Here is a 27417-nt window from a genome sequence, read left to right as displayed (position 1 = left end):
ATAGGGGACAGAAATCACGAAAGTGGTAAAAATTCTAAACATGGCTTTTGTTCTATTACATTACAGATTATACATTTCATAGTAAAACAGCCAGAGACAGCCAACACTTTCCCTCCCACTTTCTATCTGAAAGCTTTAAGCTATCCCAACCAAGGCATTTCTGACATTCAACATTACAGAGGCTGCTTAGGCATGTATGCAATTGAGCAGAAACACAGAACTGAGAACTTAAAACATTCCAGTTTTAAAAAAAAAAAAGTGACGATGGGGGAAATTGCAAGCTCCTTGGCCAGGGACAATATGAACTCTCTTCTTAAAGCACTGTGTACTGTTCTTTCTTTATACACTGGGTGTTTACTGGGGGCCAACCACCTGCCAACCAGCCAAGTGCTCATCACTGCCTTTCTGATGCACCCTCTTCCCAAGTCTAGGTGGCAAGCACCAACCAGAGAATGACTGCTGCCTTTGTGTTCATGAGGAACAGCACACAGCAAAGCCTAACGCACATTAGTGTCAGAAAGAGGGAAAGCATGGGCAGGGTTGCCAGTCTGTGATAGCCATGGGAACCAGGGCTTTCCTTACCCAGTACACCCAACAGTCCTATGATCCACCAACAATCTGATGAGTTCTGAAAGGGTCCTCATGCAACGCACAGATGTGGGCACAGAAGCTGTCATACAAAGAAGCTGGGGTCCAGAACTGTGAAGAATCCAGTCCTTTGTTTCAACGTCACTCTACCAGTCAGCTGTATGTCCCAAACAAGTAAGCAACACTGCCCCCGAATCAATTTACTCTGATTCTCTCTGACACCCTGCCAAAGAAGCTATTATTTAAATGTCTAAAGTCATACCGGGTTAACAATAAAAACTTCTGCCTTCAGGTCTTCTGAGCTGTGAAGTAGAAAGGTTTGATTCGCTGCTCTCAGGTCACATTCAGCAAACAGGCCTCTTCTGAAGTAAAGCCGCCCACAGCAGAGTGGCTGTATGTGCTGAGCATGAGCCTCGCTCACGTCTTTTAATTAAAGCTCAAGAAAGACTCAGTGAGCTGTCTGCTGTCCACGGACTACTAAACAATATAAAACCCAGCAATCTAGCCATGAAATGTGTACGTCTGTGTATTACTAACATAGGATTAGTTTCAAGTTTTTCCTCCACACTGAACTAACTGAACAGAACAGTACAGAATAACTAAAGGAAACAAATGACGAAACGGGGTCTGAACACACACCCAGTTCACCACAGAGCAAAGTGAGAATGCCATCAAATTACAGACCTGATTAAATGTCAGAATTAAGTTTAGTGGCACAGTAAAAAATCCCCAGGTCCCCTAATTTCTGAACTCCACACAAGTCATAGTTTATCTAAGAAGGCTGGTAACATGACTGTTGTTTACAAACAAAATGTACACTAAGTAGAAAAATAAGTTAAATAATGGAGAAGAGACAGAATGGTAAGCCTTGGCCCAACAAAATCTCAACACACATTTAAACACTTGGCGGAGGGCTGGAATTTTCTAGACTTTTATCATCTGACCCAGAATCAAAGTATTTAATGACCTAAAGCAGCAAGTAAATCACCGTCAATAGAAAAATGTAGTCAGTAAGCGGCCTACCAGCCATCCTCGGGTGTGAAATAGAAAGAATAGGAAATTTAAAAGTCACAATGAGCTCATCAAATATTGCTTGAGAGTTTTCCAAAACCACGTTTATGCTTTTATTTATAGCCTCACTCCCACACATACTTTGCAATGTTCTGGGAAAAGGACGAGCTTGTTCGGATTTAAAAAATTTACTAAGATCTAAGGGAAGAACAAAACACACACAAAAAAACCAACAAACAACAATTACAAAAACGAGACCCAAAGTTCTTGTTTTAGTAAAAACGACTGTACCGTGCCTTGGCCTGTTTTCAAACTAGGCTCAGTCAGAGTCTCAAATTCGCGTTAAAGTTTTTCGTAAAAATATTTCAGCGACGTATCTGCATGCCAGCTGGAAATATGATATACGCATCCAAACTATTTTCCTACCCACAAACTATCCCCTCCCTTTTATAAGTGTGACTACATTCTACCTTCTGTTCAAAACATCGTTTATCGCCAAACTGTAAAAACTGAGGTCACAGCAAGCCTCCTTAACTTCCACAAAGCCCAACGCATCCTGTGCGGCAGCTCACCGCCGTAGGCCCCCGGTGCACCCCATCTTTGTCTCTCCCAGGTCCGGCTCTCCCTTCCCGTCTCTCTCCTCTGCCGCGTCCTGCGCTGTCAGCGGAGCCGGAAGGCGCGGGCGGCCCTCCCTCGCAGCGCGGCGGGCCCGATTCCGGGAGCAGGGCCGGGCCCGCACTCGGCGGCAGCACGCGCACTTCCCGCCGCGCGGGCGCTCAGGCACAAGTTCGCAAACAGCCCGAGTGTCCCGAGATCGCCGTGATTCAGCAGCGGGCCGGGCGGGGACGGCGGGCCAAGCCCGGAAAAGGTCACCGCGACGCCAGGGGCGACGCCCGGCCTTCAGCTCGTGTGCCCGCGCGGGTGCGGCCCGGCCCAGCGGCGGTGGCGATTCCTACCTCTGCGGCTCTTAGGAGAGCTCCGCTTGCTCCGGGCGCTGGCTCGCTCTTCCTCAATCGCAGCTGCTATCTCGGGGTTGTCTTCCCCATTGTACCAGACCAGGAGCTCCTCGCCAGGCGCGATTGGCTGCAGGATAGACGAGACAAGATGCGAACCAATCAGAGAGGCGGTTGTTGGCGGGGGCGGCGCGGCGACCGCAAACAGCTGTCGGGAGGGCGCCGCCGCAGCGGGCGCGCACGGAGAGGAGGCGGGGTCAGGGAGCGCGCAGGGAGGAGGCGGGCCCTCGAGCGCGCGCCCGGGCAGGAGGCGGAGCCGAGGCCCGGGCTAGCAGAAAACTCCTTGGCTGGCAGGCAAGACACTCAGGGCAAACAGGAGGACCTAGTAGCTTGTCACGGAGGCTCGCAGGAGTGCGTGTACCGGCTGATCTGGGACTAGTAGTGCTCAGCCTCCACCAGCTGATCTGGGACTAGTAGTGCTCAGCCTCCACCACTAGATTCTTACAGCTAGCTCCAAGCCTCATGCCACCCACACAAGAGAAAAAAATAAAATACGAGACCATTTTGCCCATGAAATTCGAGTGGATGAGAAATTGAAAGAGTCATTAAGAAGCAAATAGCATAGAAAGGAGTTAGCACCAAAGGTTCTAATTCCAAGCACAAGTTAAGCAGGAACGCTCTGCACCTTAATCATGCACGCAACCGCTATTTATAATAACAGAAGCGCTGAGCTCAGGCAGAGCCCAACCTAGCATCCTCAGAGCAGTCACCTACTAGCTCAGGCCTGTGAAAACATTTCTAGTTACAGAATGCCTAAGAATACCTCCTAGGCATTATGCTCCTAAAACATTAAACTTTTCACAGTCGCTCCCACACCATCATCATCATACAACTACATCTAAAATATACCGAAGAAATATTTAGAGAAGTGAGTCCTGAGCAGGGCAGTGGTGGTGCACGCCTTTAATTCCAGCAAGCGGATCTCTCTGCGTTTTGAGGCCAGCCTGGTCTACAGAGCTAGTTCCAGGTCAGCCTCCAAAGCTACAGAGAAACCCTGTGTCTCAAGAAAATAAAGTGTGTGTGTGTGGGGGGGGGGTACTAAGCAGAATCAGGGAGGTGGCTTAGAGTTTTCATTCACTCTTGGGGACCCTATCTGCTTAGAAAGCTGAAGTAAAAAAAGCCCACCTCCAACCCACATGCTGACACAGACGATCCAAGGAAGACAACTGAAAGGGAATGTTCTGACAAAGGTAGGACCAGTGGAAAGAGGGATTATAATAATCCATATGGCAATCATCAACACGGATTGAACCAGACTAGACTCCCCAGTGGACCTAAGGGTAATAGGTGAAAGTCTGAAAAGTTCCATAACATTTGCCTCCTGTCAAAATCCTCTCTCCCCAAACGGCTACCAGTCACAAAGGGAAGAAATGTCTCTCCAATGAGTCAGCCAGACAGCACCTGCCTCCTGAGAGCATGCACAGAGAATAGGTCACTTCTGAGGTGCCCAGGAGGCATACGTGGGATCTAACCAGAAGACCAAATTGAGTCTCGACAGCACTAAAATGTTATCAAACAGTCTAAGAGTGATGGCTATTCTTGGTTGTCAGCTTGACTAACTGGTGAAGACCAAATTGAGTCTCCACAGCACTAAAATGTTATCAAACAGTCTGAGTGATGGCTATTCTTGGTTGTCAGCTTGACTAACTGGTGAAGACCAAATAGTAAAAACTCAGAGTCAGAAATTGGGGTTCAACCTCAAGATCCAAAAAGCAAAACAGCCAGCCACTGTCTCTTACCTCAACCTCGATCCTGCCTCCTGGAATCTCGAAATAAGACTGCATCTGACAGTCTTATATTCCTATCTATGACTGGGATTAAAGGTGTGCACCACCTGATTTCTATGTCAACTAGGGAGGCTACAGGATTAAAGGTGTGTGTTCCCATAACATGGTCCATAAGGCTGACTAGTGGGACTGTTTTACTTTCAGATCTTCAGGCAGTCTTTACTTATTTATTTATTAAGTAATTTAAATTTATTTATTTATTAAAATACATTTGAAATGCCCTGACAATCTGAAATGAACTATAATCCAGATATGGAGGGCACACTTATGATCTGGATCTTGAGCTGGAAGACAACATGTTTTTGATCTGGATCTTGAGCGGGAAGACACAAGCTTTTGATCTGGATCTTGTGGCTGGAAGACACAAGCTTTTGATCTGGATCTTGAGCAGGAAGACATAAGCTTTTGATCTGGATCTTGAGCCTGGAAGACACAAGCTTTTGATATGGATCTTGAGGCTGGAAGACACAAGCTTTTGATCTGGATCTTGAGCAGGAAGACACAAGCTTTTGATCTGGATCTAGAGCAGGAAGACACAAGCGTTTGATCCAGATCTTAAGGTGGAAGACACAAACTTTTGATCCTGATCTGGAGCAGGAAGACACAGCTTTTGATGCAGATCTTGAGGCTGGAAGACACAAGCTTTTGATCTGGATCTTGAGAAGGGATGACACACTCCTTTAATCCAGATCTTGAGGTGGGAAGACACACCTTTAATCTGAGCCACAACTTCTGCTGCTTGCCCATCCATTCCTTGACTGCATTAGAGCCTACTTCTTTGGGAGTCTAGCATCGACAGAAGACCTGATGAGACACCCAGCCTCAAAGGACTGAGCAACTGCTAGATTCTTGGACTTTCCATTCACAGCTAGCCATTGTTGGACTGAGCCTGTAAGTCAGTCCAATAAATTCATATTCTCTCTCTCTCTCTCTCTCTCTCTCTCTCTCTCTCACACACACACACACACACACACACACGAGAGAGAGAGAGAGAGAGAGAGAGAGAGAGAGAGATTCATTCCATACGTTGTATGGCTCTAGACAACCCTGACTAATACACCAAGCCTTAGAGTCAAATGAGAGCTAGAATTCTTTTCCTACAAGGACATGATTGCAACAACAGATACAATCTTGGCTGAGTGGACAGATCAGTTAATACAATATTGCCTAGGTGCTGGCTTCCTGATATGCCAGTGTACAGTGGCTATGTAAGAGTTTGATGTAGTGGCATTTCAATTGTATTTTAATAAGTAAGTTTACCTGGGAATCAGGAGAGTAAAATCAGCCACACTGGTCAGCCTTACAGCCAGGCAGTGGTAACACACACCTTTAATCCCAGTAGCAACACTAGTTGCCATAGAAACTGAGCAGTGCGTGCCTTTAATCCCAGTGGTGCACACCTTTATTTCCAGAACTAGAGAGGATTATAAAATGGGAGAAAAAAGTTCTCAGACACAGTCTCATCCTGAGATTCCTGGCGGCAGGATCACCATTTAGGCTGGCTGCTTTGTTTTTCCAATCTTCAGATTGAACCCCAATTTTTCTCTCTGAGTTTTTATTAATCGTGATTCAGTTTGGTCCTGAAGTTTTTGCGCGTTTGTTTGGTTGGGTTGTTTGTTTGATTGTTTTGAAACAATAGGCTGACCTTGAACTCTCTAGGTAGACCAGGTTGGCTTTGAACTCAGAGATCCACCTGCCTTTACCTCCCAAGCACTGAAATTAAAGGTGTGTCACTTAGCCCCTGTTTTTGTTTTAAAGAGGAAATTCCATCAGAGATGTCAGTTTAAAAACAAAATGATCCCTTCCTTCCACAAGGTTCTAGTTTAGATAGCAAGCATGGCTTTGGTTACTGTCTACAGAATTCCCACTATTTCAAAATATTCAAGTTGTTTAAAATAAAAGAACCAGTCACTGTTTACTTTTTTCCTCCAAAAATAGCTAAAATTTGCTACTTTACTGTTTTTGAACCAATATCTCATATCCTTTTTTGCATCAGCTAAACTTAACCAAAAACCCTAATTTAAAAAAATCTATTAATGAGCTAAAACAGCCATCACAAATGCCTTTTGGCACTTTGATAAGCTAATCTGTTTTGTTTGCTTTTCAAAATTCAAACTGTTAGCCAGGCGGTGGTGGCGCATGCCTTTAATCCCAGCACTCGGGAGGCAGAGGCAGGCGGATCTCTGGGAGTTCGAGGCCAGCCTGGTCTAGAAGAGCTAGTTCCAGGACAGGAACCAAAAGCTACGGAGAAACCCTGTCTCGAAAAATCAAAAAAAAAAAAATTCAAACTGTTTTTAGAGCATATAAATTTTAGCTCGTTTCTCTTTTATGCAATGTATCTATGAAATGGTATTAAATGCTACTTGAAATAATTAGGATTCTAGAAAATATAAAAGCAAATCTTTAAAGTAAAAGGGAAAGAGTGAGGACAAATGTATACTTACCATGATCTTCAGTCAGCCACCACGAAACACTCGGGCCTCCAAAGACAAGAGCACCTGTCCCTAGCTCCTGTCTCCCTTTTCATTGATTTGTGGGTGTCAGCAGAGCTACCTGTACTTCACGATGGATGAGCTAAACATCTGCACAGGGGTGGATGTCAAGCTCAGTGCCTTGGGTTTGAACCCAACACCAACAGATGGAGAGGGTGAGAATCAGTACCAACTCCTTATATAGAAGGACACTCATGTCCACTCAAGTTAAAAATACAACTTAGAATCCGTGTACTGCAAATCAAACTAAAAAAATTAAAAAAAAACAACTTAAACACATTGATAGACAATAAGTATTGAAGAGAAACCTGGTTTGTTCAGTACACACAGCTTTCAACACCATCAGTTACTGAGATAGGGCTACATGCTAACAGACACTCTCTTACAAAAGAGAAAAACAATATTTTTAATATTTTTCTGTACTCCTTAGCATTTTCAAGATTTCATACAACAAATTCCCACGCAATTCATTTACAAGGCCTGCCTCAGAGAACGGTGAATCTTGGAAAACACTGGTGATCACTGCTGAGGGACCCAAAAGGCCGCAAGTGACTGAAAAGCTATTTGTTCATTACAGCAATTTGGACAGAGGTATTTATTACAAAAGACAACCATCATCTGTCTTTCTACCCCAAAATTCCATTCTAGAACATTCCATGCATGGAATGTAGCTTTGTCTGCTACAGAAACATGACCTGTGAAAACAAGAGAGGAAGAGAGAGTCCTACTCACCGCAGAAACGTGCGAAGATAAAAAGCACCCTAGTAGTAAGAACCCACATGTGCTGGGTGCCCTCGTTACCAGCTCTGAGCACAACTGTCCTCTTAATCTCAATAACTAATGTCCCCAAGAAATACTTGGCAGGAGGAAGAAATATATCCTAAATTCTATCCTAAATACAAGCAAAGGAAAGGGGAAGCTAACCCAAAGCTTCACGTGCACTAAACACTATGAGTGTGCTTTCTCTTAACACACACCACCACGGTACTGATACTACACAGTAGGAGACATCTGCCAGACAGTCTCCAATGCATCTGGGCCAGAGGAGGAAAAGGGGAGCAGCTGCCATAGATAATCAGCGTATCAAAAAAGATGCAAGCTGGGCAGTGGTGGCGCACGCTTTTAATCCCAGCATTCGGGAGGCAGAGGCAGGCGGATCTCTGGGAGTTCGAGGCCAGCCTGGTCTACAAGAGCTAGTTCCAGGACAGGAACCAAAAAGCTACGGAGAAACCTTGTCTCAAAAAACCAAAAAAAAAAAGAAAGATGCAGTCTATAATTACTCAACACAATCTTCCTGCCCTACTTCCCTGACATATGCTAGATCTCAGCAACCATGTGATTAACACAGAGCCTTGGGTGTGTGGACGAGCCACTTCAAACGCCATCCATTCCAGGTCTGCAGAGCTGTTCTTGTCAGTCACAGCTAGACCACACTGAGAGAAATGCACACAGAGTAGCCAGGAGTAGATTAACAGCAACACCGTTACCTTTAAGGTTTTATAGTAAATGGCTCTGTTGATTTCCAGTGGAAATAAATTCTGCTCTTCACCTGAGCAAGCCCAGTTCACATAGCGCAGCCAGTTGCCCTTCTCCGGGTCAGTGGCGTCAATGCACATCCACCCCAGGTTTGGGTAGTACACCTATGGACAGACAAGAATGAGCTCGTATTAGGACAGGAGTGCCTAAAAAGTCTCATCTTCAACTTTCCAGACATCTGTTTTTACTGTATGCAAGCACTCTGCAGCATTTCAGAGAAACAAGATAGAGAACCAATCCTCAAAAACACAGGGAGGAAACAGAGCTGTGAAATCTTTTCATTCTTTAGGTTCCCCCCCCCCCAAATATAATTGATCTACAAATATTTCCTGTACATGAAAACAGGTTACAACTACATGCTCTCAAATGTGACTTAGCAAAATGCCTTCTCAGATATTCTGTCAGTTCAACCTAGGCCCGTACAGCTAGACTACACAGTTCCGAAGTCTTCTTTCTGTCATGATTTACAGGGACTTCGCAAACGAGCACACGTAGTGAATCAGCTTGGAAGTGACAAGCTATGATGGTTTTATCAACCTCACTGTCCTTCAACACCTACACCATCCAGCACATGTATCAGAACTAAGGTCCAGCGAACATGTTTGTAAGGTTCTGGGATGCTGCAGACAAGTACCAGAAAACCCAGGACACCGGATCTACTTTCTTAGGAAGCTTCCCTGAACTTCCATCCATGCTTGCTCCTCCCCTGTGATGCTGCCAATAAACACTTAGCCGGTCATGCCTTCATTTTAAAGAACATCAACTCTGCAAGGAGTTTGACATTCATATGTGCACATATGTGCATTTATTCTTCCAAGTGCCTGAGTAGACACTGAACCAGAACTACAAATAGGAGTTCTTTTTAGGAAGAAAAGAAGGATTCTGGGTGTCTCTCTTTTCCCCACACACCTGACTCATTCCATTCATTCCTTTCTTCCTCTCCCATCACATTAATCCCTTTTAGTTAGGTCAACGCTCCTGCTCTCCACTGATGGCTGGGAGGCTGACTTCCTGATCAAGCCTGGGCCCTTGAGACTGAGGCTCTAAGTCTGTTTCTCGCCTTCCAAGACACTGACACTACTAAGCTACACTCTCTGTGTCAGATCTCCCTTACTAATTTTCCCCTTCCACATGTGGAAATCAGGGCTTGAAGGTAAAACAGCCTTCCTTTCTAAATCACTTGACTGGAGGAAAGACAGTCTTAGGCCCAGGCTTGTTTGACCTCCATTTGTGGCTGTTTCCCTGACTACCTGACCACCCTAGGTTAGACTACAGGCTCTTCTCTTCCCACCAGCACCCCAGCCTCCTTCAGTTCTTCTAAAGGTGGACAGATATACATACATACACTCTTTGCTTTTCAAAACAGAACACTCCTCAAATGGTATGTTATGAAGAGACAGTCAAAAAATTGTTAAACACAATACATAAAACAACAAAAGCTGCTTTCCAATGTTTGAGAGTGATGATCGTCCCACCTGCCGGCACAATCAAAGAGATAAGTGAAGTGAATGATCAATGAACACCACCAATCCTCTGGTCAGGCCGCTGACTTGCACGGGGATTATTATTCCCTTTGCCCCCAGGCTCAGAGATAGTCTTTTTCTCTCTCTTATTTTGGATGTATATCGGTAAACATCAGGATCCTACTGGGTCACCACCAATACATTGGCAGTATCACCAGGTATCAATGTGACGACAGAGACAGCAGCAGCTGCCAGGGAAACACACCAAATGGAAAGTAAAGGTGGCAGCTTGACTATCCATCTGCTTTTATAACAACTCAGGCACTGCTGAAACTTCCTGAATCTTCAGTCAATGTAAACCTCTGTAAAAATAAAGTGTTCCAGGTGAGTGAATTCTTTATTTATATATTCCTCATTGTATCTCAATGGAAATAGGGACTGTTCTAAGTGCAATGATATTCATAAAGAAAAGAGTTCCATAGAGATAGATGAATATAACAGAGGGGATTGGGGAAGGGTATATGGGGGGGGGGGGGGGGGGCTTTGTTTAGTTTTTTTTCTTTGTTTTCTGAGAGAAGGTCTCACTCTATAGTGTCAGACATATACAAATACATTGCTGACTGAACAAGTCACATTGAAAGAATGAACTATTTATTTTTAGCCTAAACATAAAAATATATGAAGAGAAGATAATCTAAAACTAAAGGTAAGAAAATGTCATTAATGCTTTTCTTTGAGAAAATGGGCTAATTCAGTATTCTCTTCTTTCGTTTGTCTGAACTTTCTGCCTCTCCTCTACTGGAATAGCATTTACACTGGGGTGGGGATAGAGGAAATGGGCAAAATACTAACTGTCCTGAAGATCTACATCTGCATCTGCATGAAGTGCCCAAGGTCTGCTGGATGCCAAAGGAAATGGTGGCACAAACCTTTAATCCCAGCACTCATCGTTTGGGATACAGAAGCAGGCAGATGTCTGTGAATTGGCTGCCAGCCTGGTCTACATGATAAGTTCCAGGGCTTTATAAGACAGGCTACATAGACCCTGTCTTAAATAACATTGAAAAGGTGTGCAATGTTCTTATCACTGAGCTTTAGTTTGTTAGTGGGGAACTAAGATGAGAATATGGTTTGATATAATTCCCATGTTTGCTCATCAAACATCCATTTCTAATCACATTAAATTCAGCGATTGACAGAAATATCTCTAAATTTTGCTTAACTACTAATTGCTAAGCTAAAGAAGTGCAACTTATCCTCAGACAATGGTAGTGGAAGGGCAGGGACAACCGATTATGATCACTTCCTCCATCAATCACAAGGCAGGCAACCCTCCTTCCCTAGTTCAAACCCAACAAGAGACACTGAAGAAGTCTATTTCCACATCTCCATAACGACTACAAAATAGGCTCACCTGATTCCAAAGAGGAATAGCACACAGAATTAAAAGCTTTATCCTGATGCAATCCATAAAGCAGCCTCCTCTACCACGCAAGGGTACTGGAGTACACCTGTCACGTTCAGCCCTCATCCCGCAAGGATGACACGACCACCGGAGCTCTTCTCACTGCAGTTTTATTCCAGGACTTTTTACACTTCTCTCTCTTTTCCTTCCTCTCTCTTTCCTTCCTCTCTCCTTTTTTCCTCTCTCTCTGGGCAAACCTCTCCCAGCCCTTAAGTAGGCATGGGCTGCCAATCCCGGATTGCCAGGTGGGCACTGCCCATAGGCCCACGCATATGCAAGCAGCTGATGATCATTGCGTGATCAGGCATAAGTCAGACTTTAGCCATAGGAGTTGATTATCATCTCCATCAGGTGTGGCTCTATGCTGCTCGCTACATACACCCTCATAAGAACAGCTTGAACAAACTGACTTCCATCCCACACCCCATCCCTCGACTCGAGAAGAGGACTGCAGAAAGCATCGTGTGCCAACTCTGGGTAAGCTGGCTGTTTTACAAATTATTTTTGTTCCATCTTTGTAAGGGTCTACAGAATAATCTATAGATATTATGCCTTTGACATTTAAGTTTTTATATGTGTGTATGTGTTTGTATTTATAGGGAAGGTGTAGGCTGTGCACGAGTGCTTGTGCCCAAGGAAGCTAGAAAGTGTCAGGTCCCCTGGAGCTGGAGTTAATGGAACAGAATCTAAGTCCTCTGCAACAGCAATATGTATTCTCAACCACTGAACCATCTCTCCAGACCCTATGAAATGTTATTAAGTCCCTTTTTTATATATATATGAAGAAGTAGTAGATGGGCAATTTTAGTAGAATAGCCAAACCACTAAAAATACTGCCAGGACTCAAACTTGATCATCTCATTTCTTCCTTACATCCAAATGAAACCGATAAGAAGACAGGGAGCAGGGAAGGAGTTTTACCTCAAACCCCTCTTTATAATCCTTCTTCTGATGGCTAGGGTGTAACTCATGGTAAAGTGCTTATCCAGGAGGCTGCCCCTGCTGTCACCTCCAGCAGCACTACACAAAAGCACACAGCTTTCTTCCTACTCCTGACTCCTCTAGGTCAGGGTTGTGAAAGCCATTCCTGTTTCTCATTGAGCAGACAGGGTGCTAACTCTTCTTCAAGGACAGCATAAATGTCCTGTAACTTAATTAAGTTCTATTTAATTCAGTCATTTAAAAAATAGTTTTAAAATAATCAAAATTCAAATGCAGTACACATGCCCCTTTGAATATGACACACTCAAAGTTGCATCTCTATGCCATTTAGGAAAAAGAATTTGCAAAGAACAAACCACATTGTATCTTCCTTAATTATTCATTACTCGGTAAGCATACTGGTTAATGTTGGAAGTATAGGACAAAACTTTGATTCACTTTATGAAACATAACATCACTTAAACTCTCAATTGTTCACCTACAACATCCTAACTCATAATAATAACAATAATAATAATAACAATAGCAAATTGCCACAGACATCACAGGCTAAAACTGAGACAAGGCAATGACAAACTCTCATGCTGGGTCAACTCTAATATCAAGTTGAGTATTACACTTGATTAAACCAGCTCTCTAACATTACAGCCTACAATGACAAAACCATGTCCCTGGGCTATTGTTTGGACTTCCCTACAGTGTAGGTACCAAGCATTGCTAACACTTCACAACCAAGACAGACCCTCTCTAGGAGGCCAGGTACTCACATCAGGAGCCCCAGTCTGCCTATACTGTCAGAGGCTCCTTTCCATGCCTCTGTATCTTCCCTGAGGATTCATTGCTGAACATCAGTAGGAAGATCTACACCAGCGATTCTCAACCTGTGGGTCAAGACCCCTTTGGGGGTCAAATGACCTTTTCACAGGGATCGCCTAATACCATCAGAAAACACAGATATTTACATTATGATTCATCATAATAGCAAACTTACAGTTATGAAGTAGCAATGAAATAATTTTATGGTTGGGACATTCATACACCACACACGAGGAACTGTATTAAAGGGAGGCAGTATTAGGAAGGTAGAGAAACACTGCTCTAAACAAGCTACAATTTTTAGAAATGATTTTATCCTTTACAAGATCAAATGTTTTTCTTCACTGCTTAGGTTCAAACCGTCTTACTGAGAATAATCTCAGCAACTCATTTATAAATATCATTGAACCTGCAAATAAAGCTATGAAGACAAAAAAGAGAAAGGTAACCTCAGTTTGTATGAAAAGGTAATAATAAATGTATCTTTGCAAGTCTTAAAGGATTTTACTAATACTACCCACAAAAATACCATATCTTTGTGACATCTTCAGCCCCCAGTGGCACTTCAGTGACAGAGCTGGCTGCCTGCAGGTTTCATTAAGGATAAGCAGACTGCTACCCTGTAGAAGAAACTTTCTGGGAGCTACAGACTAAATGGATCATTGCTATCATCTGCTCCATGCCTCATATTACTTTAGAAGCTCAAGGGCTTCTAAAATGTTCTAAACATTTGACAATAGAGAGCAAGTCTAACAGGTGGTGGCACATCTTAACAGAAAAGGCCCACTCGTCAGAGGACAATTCCAAGCATACAGGCTATCTGTACTGGCAAGTCTAAAACAGAAATGTAACAACAGTTGGCTTCTCAGGTCCTCAAAGCCCAGCCGCTGTCCATCCCGTCTGAGCATGCTTACGTGACTGACCCTCTTTTGAAATTACTGGGAATAGGTCTCAGTTATACAACTGCATAAATGTTTGTGGGAAATCCTCCAATAACAGATGCTCTACAAAATATAAACTGCTTCCCAGCAAGTCCCTAATCAAATTCTAGTGGGTAGGCAAAATAGTTTATTCTTGTTCTTAAATCAGAATTTCTACCCATGACCATGGATGTGTAAGAATTCCATAAACCACTAGAAGTGGCAGCAATCTTTCCCAGTATGCAGTTCCACACTTTCTGGGGAGGCTTGCAAGAGGGTGGGTGGTCTGGCTGTACCTCCTCTATGGGGTGCTACTGAGAAATAATGGACCTTTGAAATGTGGGGTCTGGTGGAAGGTCCTTAGGCCACAGGAACCATAACCTCAGAAGGGACTATGTGGGGCCGTGCCTAGCCTTCTGTTTCTGCTTCAGTCTGAGAAAGAAAACTTGGGCTCCTACGTGTACTCCTGTCAGGATATGCCACTGTCACCAATGGCCCAAGCTACATGACCACTTAATTTTGGATGGTTACACAAAGAACTGTGAGCCAAAACCAAACCTTTCTATACTTCAGATAACCTGCCTCTATCATCCTGTCATAGTGATGACACACAAGGTTCCATACCACAAAATACTCTTGTCTGCGGCCTTTGCTATAGGAAGAATACTGACAACAATCCAAGTGCTTAGTTTGGTTTTGACTCCAGGTTAAACAGTTTGAGGGCCTCAAGCAAGCCCCTTGGTATCCAGACCTATCATCTACTTACTTGTACTCCTGACCAACAACCTCTGAGACAAAGCCAAGAGTTTATAAAGCGTGTGTATAAGCCAAGATCAACACACAGGAAAGGCTTGACAGAGAGACATTAAATGAACTTCCACCGGGGGTGGGGCTACACCACACCAAGCTGCTAATCTAAGTAATAGTTAACCTGTTTGAAAAGATTACTTAATCCTCTGTACTTCAACACCCTCATTTATCTTGAAACTCCTGAAACAGCACGATTCATGACTGGCTCTGCTGTTACTACAAAAGCCATCTCTATAGTTGGAGTAGCAAGTTCTGCACACGGCTATAACCCAGTCTCAGTAAACCTGAAACATTACACAGCTCCACACTCACCCCTCTGGCTTCTTCTCCACACAGCCAAGAAACAGCAAACTCTCTATAAAGAGTAACGTGAAGAAAGTATTTGGGAGAGCAGGAAAGATGGCTCCGTAGTTAAAGAGCACCAACTGCTCTTCCAGAAGACCCACGTTCAATTCCTAGCAACCACATAGTGGCTCACAACTGTCTGTAACTCCTGTTCCAGAAGATCCGACAGCCTCCTCTGGCCTCCGCAGACACTGTACAAATGTGGTGCCGAGACACATATGGAAGCAAAACACCCATACATTTTTTAAGTATTTTTGACCTTACAGGTCATACAGCCTGTTGCCACTGTTCGACTCACCAAATGAATGTGGCTGTGCATAAATAAAACTTTCCTCATGAATTGAAACTTCAAATTCATAATATCTTCATGTGCCACAAAGTTTGAATCCGTAAAGGTGCTTCTTAGTCTTGGAGCTTTAAAACACAGACTATAGGCTGGGATCTAAAGACAACCTTTCCTACAGTTGCCCTGACAGAATTCTCTAGCTAGACAACAGCAATGAACATGACTAGGACTTGCTGAAAACAGACTCTGCAGAATCTGCTGGCAGCTTCCAAGTGACAGCCAAGTACAAGAAAGGACACCGGAATCGGCAGCCATCACTTCAAGTGACATCCAATTACAAGGACACAACAAGCACTGTCCCCACTCACACACCAACATGAATTTTATTCGCAATGCTGGGAACTCATAAAAAGAGGGCTTGCTTCTTTTAAAAAAAACTATAGTAAAATCTTGGAGCTATGCAGAGAGCATTTATGTATCTATTACAATTGATAAGCTCTTCTACTTCTTCCCTCTGTCCTCTAGACTCAAAATTTTTTGTATTAATTTTTTAAAACTTTTTTTTAAGATTTATTATGTATGTAGTGTTCTGCTGCCTATATTCTGCCTGCATGCCAGAAGAAGGCACCAGGTCTTATTACAGATGATGGTGAGCCATCATGTGGTTGCTGGGAATTGAACTCAGGACCTCTGGAATAACAGTGCTCTTAACCTCTGAGCCATCCCTCCAGCCCTAGACTCAAGAAGATCAAAACACAAATAGAAGTAGTGATTGTTCACTTAAAAGAATAGTTTGAGGTTTTGGCTATTGTTTTGTTTTGGCTTTTGTTGTTGTTATTTTTGGTTTTTTGGAGGGTTTCTCTGTAGCTTTGGAGCCTGTCCTGGAAATAGCTCTTATAACCCAGGCTGGCCTTGAATTCACAGAGATCTGCCTGACTCTGCCTCCCCAGTGCTGGGATTAAAGACATGCGCCACCTCCACCCAGCAAGAATAGATATTCTTAAAGCGATTAAAAAAAAAATACTGGGTTTCAAAGCCCTAGAAAAAAAAAAAACTCTTGCTGATTATACAAATCACTACAATCTTTCTAAGGGCTTCAGGGCAAAACTGACCAAAAATGTATAGAAATTTACATAACATTTGACTTCATATTTACACTTCTAGGAATATATCTTCAGAAAAATATCAGACAAGTCAGCATATTGCATCCATAGTGAGTTTACGCTTTGAAGGACTGTACATACTCAGCAAAAGATTAAAGCTATCTAAATATCCAAAACAAGGTAAACTGTGGATGGTATACAGACAGAATTATGAGCAGCCACAGAAGAAATGGCCTAGGCCGCGTACTTGACAGACACATCCTTGGGACGTTGGTAGGAAGCAAGCATATGGCATTCCTATAATACACGGTGCAAGGACAGGAACTAGTGTGAAAAACAAGGATGGCAGAGGCCTTAGGCAGAGAAAAAAGAGACTGCACCACACAAGGGTGTGACCAAAATAAGTTCTTTAATTTAGTAAATTTTAAATGTAGAATTAAAAGAATGCTCATAGAGATGTCTGGGTACTGGGAGTTTAAGTGAATTTTAATTTTTGGTGAGCTTTTTCTGTACTGTCCATACTATTATAGTTTGTGGTAAACATAGTTTTGTGTTGGTGTTGTTTTAATTACATTTATTTGTGTGTGTATGTATGTAAAGGCAGAGATCAACTGGGGAAGTCAGTTTTCTCCTTCCACCACGTGGGTTCAGTGATGGAACTCATGTCATCAGGTTTGGTGGCAGTACCTTCACATAATGAGACATCTTGTTGACCTTGTTTAAAATTTTAAGACTTATATGCTGGGTTGGGTGGCACATATCTTTAATCCCTGTACTGAAGGAGCAGTGGCAGGAAGATCTCTATACGTTCAAATCCAACCTGGTCTACCTAGCAAGTTTCAGGACAGCCAGGCTATATAGATCATTTCAGAAGAAAACATTTTTTAAATACTCATTAGAAAATATATACCAAGAAAAAGTTAACACAAACTATGAACATTATATGATAACAGCCCTAGGATGCAGGTTTAGTAAAAATAACCAGTGTCTCACTCTAGGGGAAAGGCTGATGGTTGGAAAATCTGCAGTTACGCAGAGGTAGGGTTCTACAGACAGAGTAGGAATGGCCCCCAAATGCACATACTGTGTACAGACACAGACTTAATGGGATGTCCAGATTCTGGCAGCTCTGGCTCTCTGAATGGAGAAACACAAGTTCTAAAAGAGTTTGAGGCCACAACTTCCATCTCTGGCTCTGTCTTGATCTGTAATGCTTTCCAGCAATGCTATAATAGATTAATAAGTCCCTCACCACGTATGTACAGCTCTTTGATCTTAGACTTCTTGGCTTTCACAATAAGCTTAGGGACTCTACCCTGGCTATGGTATTTTATCAGAGCAGCACAAACCAAGGCAGAAATGATCTCCACCTTCCAATCAATTTTCTCTGAATCTAACACTGTTCTAAAAACTTAAAGTTATATAATTAATAGTTAGCTCGTGCCTGTATTACCAGCACTTAGGAGGTTAATGCAGGAGGAATTTGAGTTTTTGACTAATCTACAAGCAAGGCTCTATTTCAAAACAATACAAGTAAAATTTTAAAAAATCTATTTTTAAAGGATTATTAGAATAATTTTTACTCAGATAATTGCAAAAACACTGTTTATTAGCAGCAATATGAGCCTAAACTTGAAAGATTTTTTTATCAGCTAGGCATATAGTAGGCCATGCTTGTAAACCTAGCACATGGGAGGTAGAGGTAAAAGGATCCTAGTTCAAAGTCAACCTAGACTACAAAGCAAGGTTCTGCCTTTAAAGGGAAGGACAGTTTTTTAAAATCAGGAATGGTTTCAAAATTCTGATATTGCACAACACACCAGGTGGTCAAGAGAAGTGTCCCAGGCAGTCCAGCATGTCAGGTCCCCAGGGTCCTGCTAGTGGCAGATCAAAGCATGCTGGCTTTTCTGTAGGAACCTGCTCCATGCACTCACCCTGAGCATCACACTCTTCTGCATTTAAAGGAATGTGAATGCTTTCAGTGAAGCTTGAGGATTTATGAAGTCAGACAGTCAAGGGCTCAAGAAAGGCAATTAACACTTCGTCTTAGGTTAGCACACAATGGTGAACTAGTTGGTGTAAAATTCTACTGCTTCGATGTTCTAAAAAGGTCTTAAGGGGCTGTGATGGAAGAAAAACACCAAGATGGAGCTCTGATGATAAACTCTTTCTGTGACATTAGGAGATTTTCTGATGCAAATCTGAGGATAAGACTAGGGTTAGAATCAATTAATAGTAAATAGTTTACCTTGATTTTCAACTTATTTATGAGAAATATGCCCATTATAAGTGATATTCCTGATACCTTGCCATATGTGAGGGTATACACCTGTCAACTATATTCTAACATTTTTTTTTTAATGAAAAACCTTTCAGATGTGAGAATAAGTGAATAAGATCCTGACTTTTCTTCCTTGCAAGGAAAAGTCAATCTTCACAAGAACAAGATGGTAAACTTGAAGCTGACTAAGAGGAAGTGGTACTTCCATGATGGGTTAAACACTAAAGCATGTGCGTGTAGAGAACCTTACATTATTAGCACGAAGACGATGTGTGTCTAGAGGAAAAGGAGACCCTAGAATCTCATGGTTGAAAGTGACTCTCAAGCCACACTAGGTGTGAATTTCAGTGCAGATGGTAACTCCCATAAGACATGGGTGATGGTTCATACAGCCGTGTCCAACTGTTACAGCGCAGAGAAGATGCCATGACTTCACTAAGCAGCAATGGCATTTATTCTACTCGCTCTGTATATACAGGACGTCGAGTAAGCATGTGACTCCCTGATACTCCCCACTATGATTAATGCTATCAAAGTCAAGCACTCCTGTTAGCTTCCTTTGGAACCTTTTAAAATTAAAACTGTGATTTATTTGAGAGCAATCTTATACAGGCAACACATTGTTAATGACACAAGTACTATCCTTAATAATGAAGACTTTTTGTGACCAGACAGTTTTCTACAATTACAAATTTCTTTCAACTCTAGTCAGATTCTTTGGGTAAATCCTTGTTTCCTAAAGCCCCCAGGGTTCACTGTCAGACACTATCACAGACAACAGACTCACAAAGACACAAACACAAAATGATTAAACTGTCAGATCAAGCTCTAACCTTTCCAGCCTTAAAAGGCCCCCTTGCACTGAGCTTCCTGGGAGGATGTGGCCACACATTTGACTGTCAACAAGAATAAAACAGATGGGATTCCTTCTCTTTCAAAATGAAGCTTGTAAAGGAGTCATGCCCTGAGGGGCTTCCCCAGGGCACTGACCTGAGATCCCATACAAACCCCAGAACTCGATCAACACATGCAGTCACAAGCACCTTAATGAAGTGTTTTTAGTGACTGATTTTTTCAACAGAAAACTTCACAGCCCATAGGTTAAGAAAGTCAGGAAGCTGATGGAGAAGCAGGACCTGGCCCAGGCAATCCGGAAGAACATGTGTAATTGTCCCACTGTTCCCCTGTCCCACTGTTCCCCAGAGACATGGCTCTGACTACATCTGCCCCATTCAGGCCTAGGGCTGCAGAGCAAGGGCAGCTCCTCTTTTTCTGGAAGCTTCTATTAAAAGGCAGCCACTGCCCTGCTTTGTCCTCCAGGGCTGTTGAAAAAATATGAAGTAGAATGAAAACCTTTTACAAAATTAAGAGTTCAGGGCTATAAAGACAATTCAGTAGTTAAGAGCACCAGCTGCTCTTCCAGAGGACCTGGGTTCAATTCCCAGCACTCACATAGAACTCACAGCCATCTGTAGCTCCATTTTCACGGTATCCAACACCCTTAAACTTGCAAGCAAAAACATCAATGCACATAAAATAAATATATCATTAAAAAAATTTAAAATTAAAAAAAACTAAAAAAAAAATTTTAAATTCAATGTAAGTGTGTCACATGCTATATGTTTACAGTATTTCAGGGACATAGAAACTACTCTCTGATATACAGAAAGGAATCTAATATGTTCTTGGCAGCCTATGAAGTGTATTTTGTGGTTATATCCATGTCATTTGTAAAGTGACAGGCCACCACACAGAAAGTCAAGGTCTTAGGGTGCAAGGTAAAATGCCCTGGATAAGGAATACAAAAAGTAAATGTGACACTTACAATCAAGAACATCCAAGCAGCTTCAAACTACACACACATATGCAAATAAGTCACCAAAAAATTAATATTGTCATTTAAAAAGATTTTTAAAGAACATACTAAAACATATGTTTTAAGTTTAAGATGTAAAATTATATGAGAACAGGTAGCAGCCTCTTTAAAATGTTTGAAAGTCTCTTACCTCCCACATGTACACATTATTCCTAACCTGAGATCGTTTCTTCTTATCACCAACAAATGGCCCAAACTTTTTCCCTTTTAAAATTGGTTTAGTGGCCCAGACACCTAGAAAAACAAAACCAGTATTTTTTATAATAGTAGTTATTTTAAATATTGGAAGCATTAATGTCATTCAACTTTACAAAACAATTAAAGCAAGGATGCCTAAGAGCAAGATAACTATGAGTAAGTTCAGTCAAACCGAATAGAGTCCTCCAGGGGATTCTGGGTTTCCTTCTGTAGCTCCTCGGTTTTCTCTAACTAGTCTGTAAAAAATCTGCATTGTTTTATCATTTTTAAAAGTTCATATTAACTTTTATATGTAAAATAGACCATATATAGTATAATTACAAAACTTGAAAACTAACATAAGGAAAAAGAAATGGAATAAAACTACAAAAACTTAAATTCTTCATAGTCTGCCTATAGGTTTCAAACTGACCCTACTAAAGACAAGCTCTTCTTATAGTGGTTAGGACTTGGTTTTTATTAATAAACACTTTCAAGGCTGATCTGCCTAGTTAGATTGGAAAATCCTTCCCTCTCACTAGTTTCATGAAACATAGCTCATGGGATAACTTGCTTTCAGAGTTTCAGTCCACACACATGCTCACCCGTGGCGTCCCTTGGGATTATTTCCATCACTTAGTCACCTATCATAAACACACAGATAGGATAAAGACACAGTCAATGGAATGACTGGAGCCCAGGAGTCAAGAGAAGCACACATTCTGGACAGGGTCCTTCATTTCTAGAAGGAGAGGTGGAGGCTAGTCCTGTGGTGTGTGACTAGGACGTATACTCTCCACTCCCACTAAGTCAGCTTGGAACTGCACCTGTGAACACTAACAACCCGTTGGCTGAGCTGTGAGATAACCACTTTTGCTCAAACAAAATAAAATAAAATCCCCAATGCTCACTAAGCAAATTTCCAATGAGAATTAGAGAAAGTGCTTGCCAGGTCACACACACTGACTGAGCATCAGAAGAGCATCTAAAAGACAAACAGGAGGGTGGAAGCGTGATCTACTCAAGAGTACATTCTTACAAGATTTTAACAACCTACTCTCAGCCTTCTCTCTAAAACTATCTATGTAAATCACAAAACAAAAATCAAATACATACAAGCTTGTGTATTCAACAAGAAACTCTAGCCAGTTTATGTTGTTTATTCAGATATCTCTAGAGGGTTCCTAAGTATAAAAATGTGGGTAAAGCAACAGGGATATATATATATATTTTTCTGGTTTTTTGAAACAAGGCTCCTCTGCATAGCCCTGGATGTCCAGAAACTCACTCTGTAGACCAGGCCAGCCTGGAACTCACAGAGATCCACCAGCCTCTGCCCCCCGAGTGCTGGGACTAAAGGTGTGCAGCACCACAACCCTGATGGTTTCCTTTTCTAACCCAAGTCCATCCTGGAATCTGATGTGGAAAGTCATATACATCACAGAATTTAAGGGTCAACCTTTCCTTTATTGGAGTAACATTTATCTAACACGATCCCTGCTCCCAAAGGAAGCAGCCTACTCTTTGCTGCCTGACTCCTCTGATGAGCATACTCACCGATTCGGGTCTTGTCAACAGCAGACGGTAAAAGCCTCACTTCCTCGGGAAGTCCTCGCAGCACGTGTTCAGGTACCTCAGCCAGAGTCTCAGTGGCGGCCACAGACTCCGTATTCTGTAAGTCAAACGGAAGAAGGATCATAGGAAAAGGAAAAAAAAAAAAACAGTAGTGCTTTTTGTTTTGTTCTGCATTGCTTTTTAGTTTCTCATCCAACAAGCAAATGATGAAAACTAACTAGAACTGTGTGTACAAAGCAGACTGGGACAGGCCGTTCAGCAGCTCTGGAGCTACTCTGCCACTCACTGAGTCTCATAATGAAACCCCAGCAACCTGTAAACCGGAATCTATCTTGCTCCAGCCACCTATATCCAGTTTCAAAATATGTAAATCCTTAGCAATGCACTGCTCTTTAACCTCGAACAGAATCAGGCAGCAAAGTACAGCTTACCCCTGTTTCTAAATCAAAGGCTACCTACAGTATACCACAACCCTAAAAGAATAATTTTGGCACACTCCATGAAGACCACTTAACCAATTAGATGCTGCCCCCTCCTGAATCCCTCCAGCAACTTGAACAGCTTGGACATTCCACAGAGAGTGACGGTTTACTGTTAACACTCACTTCAAGTGGGGCTGGGGCTTTCCAAGAAGAAGCAATGGCTGATATTAGAAGTCACTAGACACCAAAGGCATAACATCTCAGAGTTGACAGGAAATGAAGAATGTTATACAATTACCTCTCAAATTTTAGACTGGAATTCATGAGAATCATAAGAAATAAGATTAGTATTAGATATTTATGTAAAGAATAAGGGACTGATGTCAATGAGAAGAACAAGGATATATCTTTTAGAATAACTTGCAATTTAATCAAATCATAGAAAACTAAAAAGATTAATTTCCCACAACAAAGCAGCATTTGTAATTCTTCTTTGTTTGCTTGTTTGTTTGCTTGTTTTTTGAGACAGGGTCTCTCAGTGTAGCCTAGGCTGTCCCAGAATTCAGTATGTTGACCAAGCTGGCTCTAAACTCAAGAGATCCACCGTCTCTCATTTCCAAGTGCTGGGGTTAGGGCCACCACCACAAGACCTGAAGCATGGTATTGCATGCCTTTAATCCCAGCACTGGAAAGCAGAAACAAGAGTGTCTCTGTGAGTTCAAAGCCAGTCTGGTCTACATACCGAGTTCCAGAATAGCCAGAACTACATAATAATGTAACAGAGACACCCTTTCTCAAAAACAACAAAATGTTAGGTACCAAGCTCCCCTATCCAAAAAAAAAAAAAAGTCATCCAAACTCAAAACTCCTGGAGTTTCAATTTAAAAAGAATGGGCTGTTTTAACAAAAATCTATTTCAGTGTTCATGGACTACTCTCTCTGGCCTGCTTGGAGCCAGAAAGCCCAAGAGGGTACCCACAGATGGGTCACCTGCAGGGCAAGGCCAAGCTACCAGTGTGCTTGCTTCAGAAGCACAGATACTTTGCTCTGCTCTGACTTAGATCCTCTTCAACAAATCACCCAACACACTTTCTAAAACTGGAAGTTTCAAACTGCCCCAGAAAACAGACTCCTGTACCTCTAATGAGCTAAAAATACGAATAAACTTAGCAGACATTTTTCACTTCTACATATGGTATTTCCATTTAAAAAATGTTTTAATCTATAAGCTGGGCATTTGGAAAAATTAATAAGCTTTTTGCCGAAGGGAGAAAAATACTGACCTGACAGTATCCTATAGTGTGATTTTTTTCTAAGGCTCCAATAAACTAAATAATACCAATAAATACCAGCCAGAATCAGTGGGTGCAGCTGGCCACTTAGAATAACCAATGAGAGCCCTTCTTCCCTCTCTAGCTGTGGTCCACCTATCCTCCCCAAGAGGTAACCCATTCACACACACACAGCACACACACACACACACACATATATATGTACACTCACACACACACACACCGAGGAAACTAAGGCTTAGGAAAGTGGCCTAAGTTGCTCACAGTTGACTCTGAACCCTGGTCTAACTTTGAAACCCAAATTCATAGTCACTGTGGGTTTCCATCAATACTTATGGGAACCATCTACGATCCTCTGCCCCACAATTTCCAGACTCATGGGAACAGCCACAGGAGTATTGCCTAAGGCAGGGATGGTCTCCCATAGGAAATGTGTCAGTTCAATGGAGATGTGTACTAAAACTCCTGAACTACTTGTGAATATAAAGGGTCTCAGCAGAGCTGCCAGAGGTTAAGCCTGTTCCGGGTCAACCCATTACCTGGAGTGTGTCAAATGTTTTGGTTTGGTTTTGGTTTTGCTAAACAGCAAAACTCAAACTGGCTGGACTCAAACTCAAGATCTTTCTGCCTCAGCCCTGGAAGTACTGGGATTACAAGGATGAGCTGCCACAACCAGAGGACCTACGTTCTTAATGTGGGCTCATTTTCAAGAAGCTCTCTCTGCTGTCCACTGTAGTTTTCTTCAATGAAAATAAGATTCAACTAAATTCACAGCAAAACACTCCAGAGCCTGTCAATCATGGCTTCCCCTTTCCATCTGCCTAACTGCTGGAACATCTTCATGGCTGCAAATTGCTCAGCACATTCTTAGATTCTCAAGAAATGGCTTAAGACGTAGAAGGCAAGCTCCACCACCTCCACTTGCCTTTTTTCCTTTAAAGTCCTCAGGCAATTTTTCCTACTTGTCTATCGTGTTACTGTGCATCCCAACACTGGCTTTGTGTTGACTGTAGATACAGGGGGTGTCTCTCTCGTTTCCAATGGGAGACGCGAAATGCTTGTTTGTGTCTGTTAAGAAAGTATCTGATTCTTTGTAAGATAACTAATGTAACATCTTTAAAAAATATTTATGTGTATGTTTGCCTGCATGTATGCACATGTACCTCATGGGTGCTTTGTGCCCAGAGGCCAAAAGAAGATGCCAGATCCTTTAGAACTAGAGTTACAAAAAGTTGTGAGTTGCCATGTGGGTGCTGGAACCCAAACCCAGACCCTCCCCAAGAGCAGCTGTGAACTCCTGAGCCACTTCTCCACCAGCACCACCCCACCTCTCTTCGGAGGGACAGAACTAAACCAGCAGAGTCATCTCTCAGGATACATTTCTCCATGTATGTGGGAATGTCTTCAATTTGTGATAGATACTCAACCCACACCCCTCTCGTAACAAAATCCCAAAATGCTCGAGTTCCTTATATAAACAGCACAAACTTTGTGTGTATGACCTCCACACAGCCTCTCATATACTTGAAACGCACCCAGTATAAGTCAAGCACTACGTAAATAGATGTTAAACCTTATTATTTAGAGAACACAGGAAAGAAAAGTCTATACTTGTTAAATTCAGAGGCAAGTTTGCCTTTCACATATTTTCAACCTGAACTTTGTAAAGTAAGTTAGTAAGTTACCGAGTCTTAACTATTTCATTGATTTCTGTTGTCTAATGCCCTCAACTTTCTACTACCTCAAATCAAAGAGGGCCAATTTCATGCTGGCACTGTGCTGGTTGGCAAGGAAACAATGACTAATAGCACCAATCAAGACCTCCATCTCATGAAGTTCACCCATCGGGGAACCTCTGTTCCCACTGCCTAACCAAGAAACCTTAAAGATGTGATGGTCCATATCTGACCTTACTGGGAACTGTGAAGAACCACATGCTTTCTCCTGCCATCTGTCCCTTGACCCTAGATGTCTTTCTCATGCTAGATGGATGGGAACCTGAGAGAGGATAAGATACACTGTTCCCTCTGAGCAAATATGTGCTCGGTGTTATATGAAGGTCCCTTCATTTCGTCACTGTAACAACCACAGTCAAAGTGAACTCAACAAACACTACTCCAGGACAGTTCAAGCACAAAATGTCTCACTCACTCACTGTGCTACAACCTGAAAAAAGAAAAAGAAAGAAAGAAAGAAACTTTTATGACCCATATTTTACAGAAGAAAGTGAAAATTGCCCATAGTCACAGACAGTGTGTGGCAGAACTAAGTGATCCAAGCCAGACACAGTCAGACTAGGGTGGGCCACAGGGCAGTCATAAAGAATCACTTCCACACTACACAGTATGATATTGCAATCAGATAAAACCCAGATGGTCCCTATTGCTCCAACCTTTCTGGGGTTCACAAAGTCAGATCTACTGTTATAATGACACCAAAAAAATCATCTGTCATTTTTACCCTAAGGTGTGGAGAGTGAAATATTCTGTAGGCTGTGACTGTGATGAAATCATCATTCTAACAAATGTGGGAATTCTTAATCCCTCAAGCTTTTCTGATCTGTGACTAGACCCTGTATTCTAAAATTATACCAAACCAATCAAAGTTTTGATATTCTACTAGAGCTGTGTGCATGCTACCCCTGGAGAAGCTGAGGAAGAAGACAAGGGATGATGCAGCATTCCAACGTGCTGTTGCTAACCTCTGAGAGACCAAACCAGAACACTCTGGGATGTGGTGCAGTGCTTCACAGTCCTAAGCACAGTGATCTGCCGTCAGTGTTGCAGTCAGACCCAGGAGGGACCAGAAAGCAACAGAACAGTCTCCCCCTTCACTGTCAAGCCCAGGGGGGGACCCACACACAACAGTAGAACTAGTACCTAAAGGTCCCAATTTGCATTTGTACTGCTGACCTGTGCACTTCAGCCAGGCTTCTTCGAGCCTTGCTCCACTCCCTCCCCTGCAGGACTTCCCACGGCTGGCATTTAGCAAGTCCTTACTGGCTGGTGTATTAATCAAGAGCAGGTTCCTGGTGTCTGGCCCAGGAGAGGAAACACAAAGAAGTGAGGGTCATGAACAAATAAGCAAAGGTCTAGCTTCAACGCCCAAGAGATCTGTGATAGTCTGAATGCACTTGGCCCCCATAAACTCATAGGGAGTGGCACTATTGAGAAGCAAGTCCTTGTTGAAGTAGGTGTGGCCTTGTTAAATGAAGTAT

The 27417-nt window shown here is 42.5% G+C and overlaps 1 protein-coding gene across 6 annotated transcripts in view; it reads right to left on the bottom strand.

Moving 5' to 3' along the window:
- Window positions 1–27417, bottom strand: part of Prdm2 (PR/SET domain 2) — a 105728-nt gene that overhangs the window by 48137 nt on the left and 30174 nt on the right. For 2 of the 6 annotated variants that reach the window (XM_041651272.1, XM_041651275.1), the window contains 4 exons: window positions 22469–22583; window positions 20865–20968; window positions 8379–8531; window positions 2556–2682 (listed from right to left, as the gene is read on the bottom strand). In XM_041651272.1, coding sequence (XP_041507206.1) covers window positions 2556–2682; window positions 8379–8531; window positions 20865–20968; window positions 22469–22583 — 499 coding nt within the window. Of the gene's footprint in view, window positions 1–850; window positions 872–2069; window positions 2359–2555; window positions 2683–8378; window positions 8532–20864; window positions 20969–22468; window positions 22584–27417 lie in introns of those variants that run through there. The other 4 variants (XM_041651274.1, XM_041651277.1, XM_041651278.1 and 1 more) reach the window with 4 other exon arrangements.

The sequence above is a fragment of the Microtus oregoni genome, unplaced genomic scaffold, assembly GCF_018167655.1.
Source record: "Microtus oregoni isolate MIOR12 unplaced genomic scaffold, Mior012 000005F_ref0000423, whole genome shotgun sequence".
Classification (NCBI taxonomy): domain Eukaryota; kingdom Metazoa; phylum Chordata; class Mammalia; order Rodentia; family Cricetidae; genus Microtus; species Microtus oregoni.
This window is presented reverse-complemented; position numbering and strand designations above follow the sequence as displayed.